The 16,961-nt window shown below is 33.3% G+C and overlaps 1 protein-coding gene across 1 annotated transcript in view; it reads right to left on the bottom strand.

Moving 5' to 3' along the window:
- The window catches only part of LOC100368098 (E3 ubiquitin-protein ligase HECW2-like), an 85,126-nt gene extending 73,880 nt beyond the window's left edge, over positions 1–11,246 (bottom strand). The window contains exons 1-2 of the mRNA XM_006824865.3: positions 11,171–11,246; positions 6,941–7,351 (exon numbers count right to left, since the gene is read on the bottom strand). Coding sequence (XP_006824928.2) covers positions 6,941–7,268 — 328 coding nt within the window. The 5' untranslated portion in view covers positions 7,269–7,351; positions 11,171–11,246. The remainder of the gene's footprint in view (positions 1–6,940; positions 7,352–11,170) is intronic.
- Positions 11,247–16,961: the final 5,715 nt, after the last annotated feature.

Raw genomic sequence — 16,961 nt, 5'->3', positions numbered from 1 at the left:
CCCGACTTCACAACATCAACAAGACAGGAAAGCGTTCTAACATTCGGTTACGCCACAACTTCTTCAAACTAGAACCCCAGCATGAACCATGACGTAAGCACAATATCTTTCGTGTTCCGTGTAATGTGCACATACTAGAATATCCACATTTGGGAACTGAATTTGAAAGTAAACAAGACATCTAGCCAATTTCACTTTTAGCATTGGTCTTTGCCGAAAATAAGCAAAATATAGTGAGTCTGAATAGTTTTCTCGTTAATATCAATAATAATGATGTCAGGTCATACTACAAAATACCAAACACTGGCAAGGTTCCAGAGAAATGGATGTTATCTCTGGATTTGTGGTCATGCTGTGTGCAGTTATTATTTGTTATCGGTGGATCGAAAAATAACACTCAGTCAAAAGATGTAGCATAGTGTGGACTGAATATTGCCAGCTAAAACAATCGAACATGTTATAGTTTCTTGCATGGTAATCAATGTTATGCACATTTCTTATTCAATTTTAATTAAAAAAATTAAAACATAGCTGTTAAATTAATCCGATAAGAAAAGGTTCACTTTTAAGAAAGAGGACTGAAGATAATCACACAGTATCAAAATATGTATTGGAAAGAATAATCACACTTTTGTTGTACATGTAACATGCATATCCTGGTAATAAAATCTAATATAGAAATTCAAACATAAACTACACATTATAAGTGATTCCACGCCAATTGACTGCTATGCCTAGAAGCACATTGCTACCAGGGTGAATTACAATTCATCAGTTGTTTTACAGCGCACACATCAAACGTATAAATTTCACTGCAAATGAACTCTGATCTTCAGTCTGTTCTGCAAGTCAGTATATATTAAACGTTTTATTCTTTTCTCCCACAGCACAGTTACCTAAACTGTCTCTTTTCACGTATAAACAGTAACTGATAGTGAGTATGTCTGAGGCAGAAATAATTAAATTTGTACCACACACGAATATCCAAAGTCAAAAGGGTTTGAAAGAGTCCAGATTCAATATACTAGTAGATAAATTACTAACATACATACATATTTGGTTTTCAGAGAATGTACACATTTTCCACATAACATGAAAATCATGATCACATATTTTCAGAAACAAATAATAAATATTATTCTCTGGTGTTCCAAAACTGAATTTATTTTTATTATAAGCAAGATAACAAAAATATTAAAACCTTTAACGGAAATCAGCACAATAGAATATTATTTTTCAGTTCATATAATGGCCTGATCAATACCTCACTTAATCGACATGATTCGATTCGTTAAGTTAAAGGGCAAAGGGGCAAGGTAAAATAATGTACGAGAGGGGGTGTATTACATGATGAATACATTTTTGAGTGCATTTATCATTTATGTTACATATGATCATAAAATATGAATGAATTGTATAAATTATTTGATTCACTCCTGTTTCAAATCACTGTGGCATGTAAGAAATATTATCAACAGTGTTTTTGTTTTGTTCTTAATCTTAAGAACAAGAAATAAAAATTAGGACGAAAAAAAGACAAAACAAAAATGGCTGGCTTTGCCTTACAACTCATTCTTTGTAGAATTTATCTATCTTACTTTGGGCAATTTATATACTTTTTTTTTCACTATTTTCACTGAAAAAATGACTCAGTGAAAATAAAATCCAGCGAATATACCTTTTTTTCTATATTTTACATTCAACTCGCCAAAAATCGGTGAACATAAATTCGATACAGAACACACAAAAAGTCTTTCCAGTGAAAATTAGTTCCAGCTAAAATAAAGCATTTTACCGTATATAACAGTGGTTTTAAAAGCAAGCTAAGCTAACTTATAGCAAGCTAAAACTATACTGTCATTATTTCAGCAATTTGAGTATATTCATGTCAACAAATATAAAACTCAAAATACCAATAAACTTAAAAGCAACATCACATAGAGCGACTTTAAATCTAGCTGAACTACAGATCAGTTGATACATGTATGTTGAAAAAACTATTAGCAGATCAGTATAATCAGTTAACAATTCAGGTGACAGTGAAATGTACGATTTTTAGATCATTTATCTTTTAGCTTAATATATTGGAGGGGATCGGTGACATCGAACACCGTCCCTCAACACAGTGACATCGAATGACGATAATAGATAAACACTTTTGAGAATTACAGGAATGCAAAAAAAAAAAAAAAATGGGTAAATTATTTAATCAACCTTTGTACATGCTTTGTTTTCAGTATAAGGAGAACACAGCTCGAGAATGGGTAGAAGTTCTAAGGTCAGGAACAAGAATGTTAAAAGGTTACTGGAGTATGTAATGTATAAAGTACACAATCCAGTCCATTACACAGTTGCTGTGCATGTTTCTCAATCCAAAACATACGCTAAACGAACCTCAGCCAATATTTTATAACAACATGGCAGTAGGAAAATTCGTATGATGAATAGAAATCTGATGGATACAAATCTGGGAATATTGCTCACCTAATTACAATCGTGAATACATATTTTATAAAATGCAATCAGCCATGTGAAATCTATTATGTGCACTGTACACATGCTGATGTAAAAATGAGATAATAACAGTCAATCATAAGTGACATGTGTATTGACATATATTTTTGAGGGAAAACTTTCTGAAAAAAAAGCAAAAATATATATTTTTGAAATTTATGTTAAAGCATTATTTCACATAATTAATAGTATTCATCAAAATTTCCTAATAATTTCTAACGATGATAATTACCCATCGTATTACAAAATATGATATTTTATCGCTACATGTAATTGAACAAAATTTTGAAAATGATGGAAACATTTTACAACTGAAACCATCACTATTTTAAAAGCTACACAAAAGTAAAAATATTGTAATTTTCTTCATTTTTAAATATTTTATATTTTATATCACAAGAAAAAAGAATAAAAATAAAGGGTCACCGTGCTAAAATGACATTTTATATGCATATTCTTTTACAGTTTTTCTCAATCAAACTAATTGACTAAAAAAGTTCACATAATGTTGATTAATACTAAAATGAATAATAAAATATGTACACAAAACACTAGTGAGTAGCAGTCCACCGTAATGGATGTTTGACCAGTATTTTGTACAAAAAGTAGTTTGGAAACCATACATTTTTATCTGGGATTTGTGGCACAAAATAAAACCATATTGTGAAAATCAAGAAATCATAATCATCTTATTTAACAATGGCTACCTATCTGAAGGCAGTTAAAATTCAGCACTACTGTTACTTTACATATATGCAATGCATTGTGGGAGACATGTTTTTTGAAATGTCAACAATATTAGGATTCATATCAGTACTAAGATAAAGTATTTTCAACCGTCGTCACCATGGAAACCAGTGCAAAAAAGGCAGATTTTGATATTTCCATGACATTTTGAAATCTTTTTACTCAAAATTTATCTGGTGACCCGTATTTTTGTTATTTTCCTTATTAATATGGCATTAACCAAAGATAATAAAAGTGTGAAGAAGATAACATATAACCTTCAATTCAGCCGAACCTCCTTAAAAAACAAGCAGCCTATCGGCTGAGATAGCTCCGCTGTTAGCAATGCACATTTCAATTAAAGAACTGAAGACATCATTAGAAAATGAACAATATGAATAGTATCAAAGCAATCGGACTTACAGTTTTTAACAAGAAGTCGAAAATATCACTTTTTACCAAAAATTACAAAAATATTCACCAAAATAAATAGAGAATTGAAGATATCATCACAAAACAAACAAATCTGAGAGAGGTCCACATGTAGTACCTATATATGTAATATCAAAGCAATCGGACTTACAGTTTTCAACAAGAAGTCGAAAATATCACTTTTTACCAAAAATGACAAAAATATTCACCAAAATTAGAGAACTGAAGATATCATCACAAAATGAACAAATCTGAGAAAGGTCTACATGTAGTATCTATATATGTAATATCAAAGCAATTGAACTTTTGGTTTTTAACAAGAAGTCGAAAATATCACTTTTTACCAAAAATGACAAAAATATTCACCAAAATTAGAGAATTAAAGATATCATTACAAAATGAACAAATCTGAGAGAGGTCCACATGTAGTTCCTATATATGTAATATCAACGTAATTGGACTTGCGGTTTTTAACAAGAAGTTGAAAATATCACTTTTTACCAAAAATGACAAAAATATTCACCAAAATTAGAGAATTGAAGATATCATCATGAAATGAACAAATCTGAGAGAGGTCTACCCAAGGTACATATACACCAAGTATCAAAGCATTCAGGCTTGTAGTTTTCAAGAAGAAGTCGAAAAAGTAAAACATTGACACGGACGACGACGGACAATTACTCATATGATAAGCTCCGCTTGACAAAGTCGACAGCGGAGCTAAAAATGCTCGTCATGTCAAAATTTATATTGTGTGAAACAACAAATGCTTGATCATTAGAAAAATCAGATGCAGTAATTTGTAATAGCATATATCATTAATCACAGTTCATAATATATATTTGACAAAATAGCCGACAAGTTCCTTACAGGTAAGATAAGTTTTAATGAAAACACAGGGCTTGAATTTCAGAGTTGAGAAGGCATCCATTTTCAAGGCCAAAGTCTATAAAACTGCAGTTGAGTCTAAGTATATATACATGTACAAGGCAAAATTTGATACATCGAAAAAATCTGTCAACAGATAAGCTGCACTCTGATTGGTCTGATTGGTAACCAATCCGGCACAACCTTGTGAGTAGCTTCACATTGACATTGCCTTGGCAACATAGAAATAATATTATAGTAAATATTGAAGCACAGGCGAACTGTTTGGACATCACTGCCTTCAATACCTTTGAGTTCAAGCCCTAAAACCATGTCTGAGAAATCAATATTAGATCCATGTTAAGTCTTTGTATCAAGGTTTAACAGGATCTGTCGATGCGTGTGATAAAAAAATGAATTATGCAACTAAACAGATTGGATTACTGTAAAATCTGTATTAGAAACCGCGGCTTCTATTAAAATGGTACAATGCAATAGAGGGGATGAGGCTTCTATTGGAGCATCTACACATATGAGAAATGACGAATTTTTGGTTCTCAATTATTCAGAAAGAATGGGTGCGACTTCTATTAGGGATGCGGCTTCTAATACAGATTTTACGGTAATTGTCAACAATTTTGAAAAGAACTGGAACAAAAAAACAAGATGTTGTTTTGAATAAAATTACCAGGCAAGTGGATATTCTTAGAATTTTATGATACAAAGAGACACACAAATGATACAATTTGTGTGTGACAGTGAAAATCGACAGTTTTAAGCATAGTTTCGGATTACATTCTCCGGTTTACAGTGGAAAGCACTCAAAACAGATCCGGGAATCGCTAGTAACAAGGAGAACTGATTTACTAATGCTATGATGGATCACATGTTAACAGGTTACTTTAGACAGGAAGTGACTTGATCTCAAGATCAGTAAACAAAAGTGGCACCCAGTCACATATGATGATAGAAATGTCAAATTCTATAATTAATTTGCTAAAGAACATATTTATAAGTATAGACATTTCTAATCATAGTGCTTGGTAATTATTCAGGCAATGGTCCTTCATCAGTAATACTATACAAGTAACAGTAGTATTTGGTTACGAGCTACCCTGTAAACGTCAATTTCTATTACATTATATTATATTCAGGCATAATAAAATTAATTATTACACATCGTGCAATCCTTTATCACTTACAGGTTTTCATCTACACACAACATTCAGCATTTCGTGAATTTAATGTTAATTAAGAAGTTACGGCCTACAATATCCAATATCGACAGGCTTGGAAGGATGACTATTTTGCAGTCATAATGGAATTCACCTTTTATGTAATATATTTTGATGAAATATTGCTCATCTCAAGTAGACAAATAGTTTGATTACTTAAGAATAACCTCATGATATCCCAGAAAGTGATTTTATACATTCAGGTTTTAAATAAAATTGAATTGTTGATAACAATTGTGTGGTATAATTCCACCTAATTATATTGAGTTCACATGGCTAATTACCATTTCAACACAGATACATGGGTATCCAATCAAAGGTATCACCATCCCATACAGTCTCAGATATTATCTGTTTCTCACACAGTTAACCATTAAAAAATCAAAATAAATACATTAATTTGTTTATGTGTTTCTGGTAACAAAAATAGGGTATAGTAGGTATAACAGTTTATTACATACATTTGTAATTTTTAATTTAAATTAATCTTGAAATTGTTTTCAACATGATGTTGCTGGTTGACACATTCATGTGAATAATATATTCAGCATTCAGCAAGTGAGAACCTTCTAGTTTCAACTTTTCAGTTTAGCCATAACGAAATGTACAGTATAGTACATCAAGATACCATAATTTTTAGTCAACATGCTCTTAAAGATAGGAAGTTGACACTAAATGATTAATCTAATAAAATTAGAGACCTTTAACCTTTTTTTTAACGTATTTGTTTTTGATACTGAAAAAAATCGTGATAATTTGACAACATTGGCTTTGCGACAAACCAACTATTAATTACTAGAGGGCTTTTGCATTTAGTATGGATTTTGTAATATTGAGAATATTGCCTGTGTACATTTCTCCGTGTAGTTCGACTGAAGCGAGTCGCATCATCCTTTACCATTATAGTTTAGTAATAATAGGAAATAGGTAAACTCTGCACATTGATGTGTTTAATTGGACTGAATGTCTCTTCGTCCTCTGCCATCATAGTCTAAGTCATTTTAGGGATAAGGTAAACTTGGTCAAACTTACTTTATGGGGTGGGGGGTGTCGAGATAGTCAAGATGTTAATGTTTCTGATTTCTGGACTAGGCAAATTGGTGCTGAATTGAGGGTTCAAGACCACCTATAGATAATATTAAAAAAATTACACTGGTCATACTTACCAACATGAAAAAGGCCTATCCAATCAGTGGCTCCCACCTCTTCCTTAATGTCCCAGTACACAATAAGCCTATCACCAGTGCCAACTATATATACATATTTGTTCACTGAGAGACTTGAACGATTCAGAAAGTTGGGGTGCGCGAGATTGGAATCACTGCTTGATCTGTCATGGAAACTCAGACGCGATATTGCAGGAATAACTGGAGCCGCACTGTATCGCTGTGGTAAATCCAGGTTCTGGATATGTCGGTTACTTCGACTGACCACTGTCGCCATTTTGGTGTCAACTACGGCTGTTTTTATTTTATGTCGTTTATCTCTTATCATAGGGCAAGAGTACAAAAGTCCAGGTAACCAATAACACTAATAACATGGCACTGTCACAATGCATCTAAAATTCCAACATGTATCTGCAATCAAAGCATAATAACCTAATTAGTAAAAGAGGATACCTGCTCTATAAGTAGTGCATGTGCTTATGTTAATTCCATGGTCAAAAATAAATAATATTTAATGATTTAATATACAGTTAATGCAATTTTTGGTGTATATGCGCTTCTATTGAAGATGGGTTTCTAATCGCAAATATATACTTAAGGTTGAAACAAAGTTTGCATCTGGTCCTGAGATTTTCTTTAAAAAAAACAGACATTTTGTGATAAAATTCCATTTTTGTGCACCTTCAAACTGATGTTAACGCTGAACAGAAACAAACTATTTAGAGAGTAGGGGTTAACATATGCCAATATGCGTGTGTTTATCGATGTGGCTGTCATACCACATAACATTGCAAGGACATGATGATATAAACTAAATCCCTTGGGAAAGAACCATGCTTAGAGACATCTGGGAACACGTAATTAAATAATATGTATATCATGAACTGGATACACGTAAATATTGAAAAACAACTGCACGTTCTCAAAGATTTCATTATACATGAAGTACCTATAGTAAAATAAAAATAATTATATTCAAAAAAATCTCTCTGATGACGTTTCAAAAGGATTAAGTATAATTGTAATTATGACATTATTGCAGACCTATGACATCATCACTTAATAAGGTCAGTAAGTTAATCCCGATAATGGAGTCCAGTGTACAGAATCAAAACCCATTAACATGTATTTAAAAGTGAATAAAGAAACACTCAACTAAATGATATGCAAATGATTTAAACTAATAATGTGAATAATTTAATTATTCCTTCTGTAAAGCAAAACAGTTTTCTGTGTTTTTCTTTTTATCAATTATTATTAAAGGATGGTGGTCGTGGTGCAGCGCGTATTTAAATTTCATTGCAAATAAACAATCTATTTTACATGCGTTGTGTATGTTGTCATGTTTTCTATATTATACAGGACATGATACAGGGACCACTGCCCTTTAAGCAACATGTACTCAGCAACTGTAGTTTGCGGCTTTATGAAGTTAATAAAGCAAGAATTAATGGTATAAATTCAAAACAACCAATCATCATCAAGTTAACAACAACTGTAATCACTTCTACCAATTAGCCAGTCATGATGTCAACAGTGATGCACACATCAGTTTCCCTGTGCTCAATTTCACAACATGCATATGACACTAACGACTTAGCCTTTTCATCACCAGACAATTTGTTCTGCAAATGAACCCTAATTTTGGAACCAACAGAAATTTTTTTTTAGTAAATTCTCAGTTTTTTACTCAAAACTTTGGCTCTTGTCCAAATCTTCTGAAGGAAAGTGCAGACTATAAACGAGACTATTTTGTGAATTTGTGATGAAAAGAGAGAACTGGTAGTGAAAAGGTTAGAGCGTAACATAATGGTTAACATCATAGCAATGACAGGTGTGATCTCTAAGGTGCAGTCTGCAGTATCAAAACATTTTGTCAGGTTTGAGGCATTTCTACATCCTGTTAGTATTGGAGGGCAAAGTTATCAAATCTGTTATTACTGTAAAATCTGTATTAGAAGCCGCGGCTTCTATTAAAATAGTACAATGCAACAGAGGGGATGCGGCTTCTATTAAAGCATCTACACATATGAGAAATGATGAATTTTTTATTCTAAATTACTTTGGAGTACTTTATTTTCGCTTGAAATCAATTTTCGCTGAAGGAATAATTCAGTGAAAATAAAATTCAGCGAATATACCTTTTTTTCCTATATTTTACATTCAACTCCTCAAAAAATCAGTGAAAATAAAATCCATACAAAACACTAAAAAAAAATCCATTCAGCGAAAATTAATTCCAGCTAAAATAAAGTATTTTACAGTATTCAAAAAGAATGGGTGCGACTGCTCTAGAAATGCGGCTTTTAATACAGATTTTACGGTAGTTCCTATGAAAGCCACACTGGAAAGATCCTTGTCTAGCAGACTACAGTAACTACATGTACAACAGGACTTCCTCTCAGGACCCTGAGGAGAGATAAGCCTATACATTTCAGCTTCCAAGAATCAGACTCTTGTTTCCGTATAAATAAAAATAATACCCATCACTGTTACATTCTAAGCACAGGAGATCATATTTTTCGTTTATGATAGAGCTTACTTCAGCTTAACTCTGCACAAGGAAATTCACAATAATAAAATAAACATATTTTCAATATATTTCATATCTCTGAACATAAATCTTGTTCATCACATGAAGAGTGCATTCATTAGCCATTTAAAAGTACTTGATAAACTGAAAGATTTCTTGTACTGTGAAATACTTTATTTTCGCTGGAATTAATTTTCGCTGAAAAGGCTTTTTTGGCGTTTTGTATGGAATTTATTTTCACTGATTTTTGATGTGTTTAATAGGAAATAAAGGAAAAAAAGTATATTCGCTAGATTTTATTTTCACGGAATCATCCCTTCAGCGAAAATAGCGAAAATAAATTCAAAGCGAAAATAAAGTATTCTACAGTATTGTGAAGTTTTCTCTGTAGTTTTGTACTCAATTAACAGTACTGCAATATTATAGGTCAGTGTTTGAATACAAAATAGTGATAGATCAAATGTAGCAGTTTGTGATGGTAAACTGGTATCAATATTGCTACTTTGATAGCAAAACAGTGAGATATATTACAATACTGCTGACTGGGTTACTTTTTCGTACACAGCTAAAATTCTTTTTCACTCAAATCTACTGCTTATTGTAATGCAGACTTTTTTTCAATTACAATATTAGGTAAAAATTAAGGTAAAAACAAATTTATTTATCATAGTTCATGGCTGAATATCTATTCCCCACTTTCCTGTACTTTATGAGAATCGGAACAACAAAGGGGCTAGTAGTGTTTAATGCATTTGCATGTAAATAAATAATGTAGCTTCCAAAGCCCATGAGACATAAAACATTCTGGGTCATACCTTTTTACAGGTTTTTACTCCAAATGCCTTATTTTTAACTCTAGAAATATACTGTGTTATTTATTATCAATACAATAATACATATACATACTCCAAGCAGAAAATAATGAAATTCACCCCGACATATTCAGGACTCCATAACGTCTTATCACCCTGAAATTATACGGCTCCCGGTGAGTTTTTAGGTAAATAACAAATCCATCAAAATGTTTGTAGCCTAAGGTCTTAATGAACTGTGTAATTGAATCATTAAGCATAACAAATGTGTTCGCATACATTTAGTTTATAACAAAATACAGCAATCACTCTCGCCAGTCTCGGGGATTACGCCTACAATACAAGTTAGCACACCTGTCAACGAAAATCTTGTAGTTGTCATTCCCTTGATGAATAAGTACGAATGTCATATACACAGTGTTACTTTTGGGTAAATCTAATATAATATATAAATTAGTACAACGGCTAAGATTTGTGATGGAATGAGTTACGAAGGACACTAATATTATTCCATTAGCCACAGTCGAATTTGGGTTAGAAGGGGAGGGGTCAGGTGGAACGGAATAAAATTTGTTTTTCTTCATCCGTTCAGTTCATCATCATGACATCAGTGGCACGTTATAAGATCGAATAACGGCGATAATGCAAGAACCCCCAGTGTGGACAGATTAACAAGTTCTTCATTTACATTGATGTAACCTTCAATATTATCAAGTCAGTAAATACTCGACGATCGACTCACTCAAGTGACATTACATCGTCACGCAGTATGATACTACAAGTTGGATTTCTCGATAACTGCCAAAGTAAACCACCCGAAATCGAAATAATATATAGATAGAGTTTCATTCTATTGTGAAATGTTATTATATTGTAAGCACTTACCCTGAGAACTCTTCATTTGTACAACGTTGTCGTATATCCAGTAATCGCCGACTTCAGACGACACGCCATTTTGAATATATTAGTTTGCGACCGAAATGCATTTTGGGTCAGGTACCAATACTTCAAGAAAGCGATCTTTTACCATTGGACCATAACCATGTTGGGAGTTGATAAAATTGCTGTGAAATTTATTAGTTTACTTCACTATGAATAATAACGAGAGAATTAACACTTAATTTTAAGTTAGACTTTTTTCACGATGATGTTGCTGTACATTTGCTACCATTGTAAATTCCCCTGTAGATTTTGTTTTTCACTATTTTCTCTGTGTATTTTTTTAGAACCCAGCACTCCCTTCCAGAGTTTTTAATCCTAGTCCCTTGGGGGTCATTATACTATACCGGGTAAATAATAATTTTCCATAACGTTTTTTTTCGTGATTGCAAATTCGGGAGAAATTTGCAATTAACTTGAGTAAACGATTCCGAAACTCATTTGATAAATACAAAATATTGTGTGTACGCTGCATTCACAGTACCCGTAATACATAGTAATTAACAACATTGTAGTTAAATTTATTAAAACATGTTTTGACATCAATGAAGGGCTATTTGCATTTATGTTTGTGTATTTTAACGGATTGCATTTGTGGTTCCTTTTTATTACTTGTTTGGTGTATCTAGTATGTATATACGATGGTTAATGAGTTATCTAAATCGTATCTCTAAAGGAATATCTCGGTGCCATTGCTTTGAATAATAATTCCCATCAATCATTGTATTAATGTTGTTAAACGTATTCATCAATTTATGAAATGATAGGCTTGCTATATTGGCCTATAAGCCCATTTAAAAAAATTCCCTCGAAAAAAAGGGTGGCAATGTGTTTTAGATAATATTCACACCTACGCATTTGAGCAAACGCTCGCATTGACTGGTAAGAGATAGCAGTAGTGGGCCAGCTTCGTTTTGTTTTATTGCCTCTTAAAGAACGAACAAATAAACAAAATAAATAAACAAACAAACAAACAGACAAACAAATAAATAATTAAATAGTGCGGTAATTTATTATCACGGGTATTTATAGAACTCTTATTTGTGAAAATATTACCAAGCATATTTTTTCCGTAAAATTAGGAGCACACACTGACCAGGGAGTCCAAGGAATTTAGAAGTTTGTACATTGTGAATATAGGTCAGTGAGGTCACTGCTATATAATAGAGTACAATTAGAATCATTTTCAACAAATTTCTAGTATTCGACTGATATAATGTTGAGCAACCACACAGAATACAATAATACTGTAGTATTACGTGACTGCCGGCTTTTGCTAGCTATCCGAGAAGCACGGGAGATTACCATTAGTATAACTTGTTGCCGGCAGGTATATTACATAGGTCGAGTCGTATCGAATGGAAATTGACAACAATATTATCTGCATATATGTTAAAATACTACAGCGCCGCGGGAGTGGAACATCTGGAATAACGTAGTTGTATTTATTACGCGTAATGATGCCAGAAACGACAACAATCGCCAAAACAAAATATTATCGCTGATGTTAAATACTTAGTTAAGGAAGATAACATGTTTACAGTAGTTTGTGATAATTTAATGTAAATGCAAAAATGTTTTTTTTTCTTTTTTTTTATTTAATTTAAAGTATACAAAAAACTCCAAAAGACTGCGTCATAATGGTAAATATATAATCTCATTTGAAACTCGCTAAAATAAATTAAACATTTTTGAAAATATGACAATTTTAGGATTCATACAAATGATTTGAACGCATTATTTTGGTAAGTTCTCGTCATTGAACAACAATTAAGATGTAATAACAAGAAAACCAATTTCAACACAACGTTACTCGCGAAAAAAAAAAAATCTCGACAACCTCACAAGTTTTTATTTCGAGTTTGTGTATTTCATTTTTGTTATGTGAAACTGACGCTGGCATTTAATTTCACTATTTTGATATGCACTGGGATTTAGGTTAAAGAAATTTCCCATGTTCATGTGGATTTAATTTAGCTTATTTTACTAATCAGCGAATAATATAGCGAAATTAAAACCCAATGAATAATTAATGTATTTAAAGTAGTAGGCTTGGAACGTACAATTACAATATAAACCTGTTCAATAACGATCAACCTATTAAAACATGATATTTTTATAAATACGCCCTCTAGTGACAGTTGCGAGATTGGAGACACCGTAAGCATGGGAGATGTCCGAGACGCGAACCCCCACTCATTCCTTCCATTTAACAACCATACAGACAGTATTGATAAACTTCCATTTTTTGCATAAGATTTTTGGAAAGGTTCGTTATAAATCAGGCAATCAGGACGGTTCAACTTTAGTATTTTCAATAGTTGTTGGACACAATTCTATCTCAGAAAGCTGATTTTCAGTCAGACCAAAATGTATTTACCAGATAATCGTTTACATATTTAAATGTTAGCAGTAAACACTGTTTACTAGATTTGACACCCAGCTAATAGCTAGTTGGCTAATCTGAAAGCTATTATGCTCCAATAAACTCACAGCCTAACAAGAATAGAGAAATACTGATCAAATGAAGTTAGTGGATATATCGCGCTGATTCTGAATCCTCAACCGCGCCACTAAAGGCAGATATCAGCCGAGGCTGGGAGAACGAACCAGAGGGTAACAAACCGAAAATGTCGGTATTCTCATGGAGTCACCTCAATCCTACTATAACACAGATTAGAAATGACTACTATCTAAGTATGATGAAATATAAAACATGTTGTCGGGACTTGATAGTGTTTCCTGTGCATTGTCGGTTCACTGGGCCTTTTCCCTTAATAATAATTTGAAGAAACTGACAGAGGACCTTCGAATTGTAACACAACACAAGTTTATTGGGGGCTATTGATTTATCGGACCTCATTGATGAAAACTTCCCCACCTGGTTACAGAAAGAAACATGCAATGGGATTGGTTGAAATATAAAATAAAACAAACTACTATTGAATATAGTAAACAAAAATGTATTGAACAAAAAGGAAATCTTGAAAAAAATGTATCTAACTTAGAAAAATATTAGCCTTCAAACCAACCGAACCGTAAATTCAAGAATATAAAAGTGTCGAGATCTCTTTAACAAAACAAGAACTAGGACAAAAACTGAAAGGCTATCACAAGGCCACATGCTAATTCACATGAACCAGAAGAAAACACTTCATAAACCTAGAAAAAAGCAATGCAAACAAGTCATAAATAAATTTTCTTGGGAAAAACTCTTTATACCAATATTTCGAGATAGGTCAGGAACAGAGGTGTCAGACAAGTGGCTCAATCTCTCCACTCCACTATTATTTATACTTAATGCGGGATAATTTCTAGTTCCACATGGAATAAGAAGTGGTAGGTAATCTCAAGTTCCACATGGAGTAAGAAGTGGTAGTTAATCTCAAGTTCCACATGGAGTTAGAAGTGGTAAACTCTAGTTCCATGTGAAGTAGGAAATGGTAGTTAATCTCCAGTATGAAGTGGTGATCTCTAGTTCCACATGGAGTGAGAAATGGTAATCTCTTGTTCCACATAGAGTAAGAAATAGTAAATAGTTTCTACTTCCGCATGGAGTAAGAAGTGGTAATTTCTAGTCCCACATGGAGTAAGAAGTGGTAGGTAATCTCCAGTTCCATATGGAGTAGGAAATGGTAATCTCTAGTTCCACATGGAGTAAGAAGTGGTAATCTCTAGTTCCACATGAAATAAAAAGTGGTAATCTCTAGTTCCACATGGAATAAGAAGTGGTAGTCTTTAGTTCAACAGAGAGTATGAAGTGGTAGGTAATCTCTTGTCCCACATAGAGTAAAAAGTAGTAGGTAATTTCTAGTTCCACATGGAGTTAGAAGTGGTAATCTCTAGTTCCACATGAAATAAGGAGTGGTAGGTAATCTCAAGTTCCACATGGAGTAAGAAGTGGTAGTTAATCTCAAGTTCCACATGGAGTTAGAAGTGGTAAAGTCTAGTTCAATATGGAGTAGGGAATAGTAGTTAATCCCCAGTATAAAGTGGTGATCTCTAGTTCTACATGGAGTGAGAAATGATAATTTCTAGTTCTACATGGAGTGAGAAATGATAATTTCTAGTTCCACATGGAATAAGAAGTGGTAGGTAATCTCAAGTTCCACATGGAGTAAGAAGTGGTAGTTAATCTCAAGTTCCACATGGAGTTACAAGTGGTAATCTCTAGTTCCACATGGAATAAATAGTGGTAATCTCTAATTCCACATGGAATAAGGAGTGGTAGGTAATCTCAAGTTCCACATGGAGTAAAAAGTGGTAGTTAATCTCAAGTTCCACATGGAGTTAGAAGTGGTAAAGTCTAGTTCAATATGGAGTAAGAAGTGGTAAACTCTAGTTCCATGTGAAGTAGGAAATGGTAGTTAATCTCCAGTATGAAGTGGTGATCTCTAGTTCCACATGGAGTGAGAAATGGTAATCTCTTGTTCCACATAGAGTAAGAAATAGTAAATAGTTTCTAGTTCCGCATGGAGTAAGAAGTGGTAATTTCTAGTCCCACATGGAGTAAGAAGTGGTAGGTAATCTCCAGTTCCATATGGAGTAGGAAATGGTAATCTCTAGTTCCACATGGAGTAAGAAGTGGTAATCTCTAGTTCCACATGAAATAAAAAGTGGTAATCTCTAGTTCCACATGGAATAAGAAGTGGTAGTCTTTAGTTCAACAGAGAGTATGAAGTGGTAGGTAATCTCTTGTCCCACATAGAGTAAGAAGTAGTAGGTAATTTCTAGTTCCACATGGAGTTAGAAGTGGTAATCTCTAGTTCCACATGAAATAAGGAGTGGTAGGTAATCTCAAGTTCCACATGGAGTAAGAAGTGGTAGTTAATCTCAAGTTCCTCATGGAGTTAGAAGTGGTAAAGTCTAGTTCAATATGGAGTAGGGAATAGTAGTTAATCCCCAGTATAAAGTGGTGATCTCTAGTTCTACATGGAGTGAGAAATGATAATTTCTAGTTCTACATGGAGTGAGAAATGATAATTTCTAGTTCCACATGGAATAAGAAGTGGTAGGTAATCTCAAGTTCCACATGGAGTAAGAAGTGGTAGTTAATCTCAAGTTCCACATGGAGTTAGAAGTGGTAATCTCTAGTTCCACATGGAATAAATAGTGGTAATCTCTAATTCCACATGGAATAAGGAGTGGTAGGTAATCTCAAGTTCCACATGGAGTAAAAAGTGGTAGTTAATCTCAAGTTCCACATGGAGTTAGAAGTGGTAAAGTCTAGTTCAATATGGAGTAAGAAGTGGTAAACTCTAGTTCCATGTGAAGTAGGAAATGGTAGTTAATCTCCAGTATGAAGTGGTGATCTCTAGTTCCACATGGAGTGAGAAATGGTAATCTCTTGTTCCACATAGAGTAAGAAATAGTAAATAGTTTCTAGTTCCGCATGGAGTAAGAAGTGGTAATTTCTAGTCCCACATGGAGTAAGAAGTGGTAGGTAATCTCCAGTTCCATATGAAGTAGGAAATGGTAATCTCTAGTTCCACATGGAGTAAGAAGTGGTAATCTCTAGTTCCACATGAAATAAGAAGTGGTAATCTCTAGTTCCACATGGAATAAGAAGTGGTAGTCTTTAGTTCAACAGAGAGTATGAAGTGGTAGGTAATCTCTTGTCCCACATAGAGTAAGAAGTAGTAGGTAATTTCTAGTTCCACATGGAGTTAGAAGTGGTAATCTCTAGTTCCACATGAAATAAGGAGTGGTAGGTAATCTCAAGTTCCACATGGAGTAA

Source organism: Saccoglossus kowalevskii, chromosome 7 (genome assembly GCF_978046115.1).
Source record: "Saccoglossus kowalevskii chromosome 7, keSacKowa6.1, whole genome shotgun sequence".
Taxonomy (NCBI): domain Eukaryota; kingdom Metazoa; phylum Hemichordata; class Enteropneusta; family Harrimaniidae; genus Saccoglossus; species Saccoglossus kowalevskii.
This window is presented reverse-complemented; position numbering and strand designations above follow the sequence as displayed.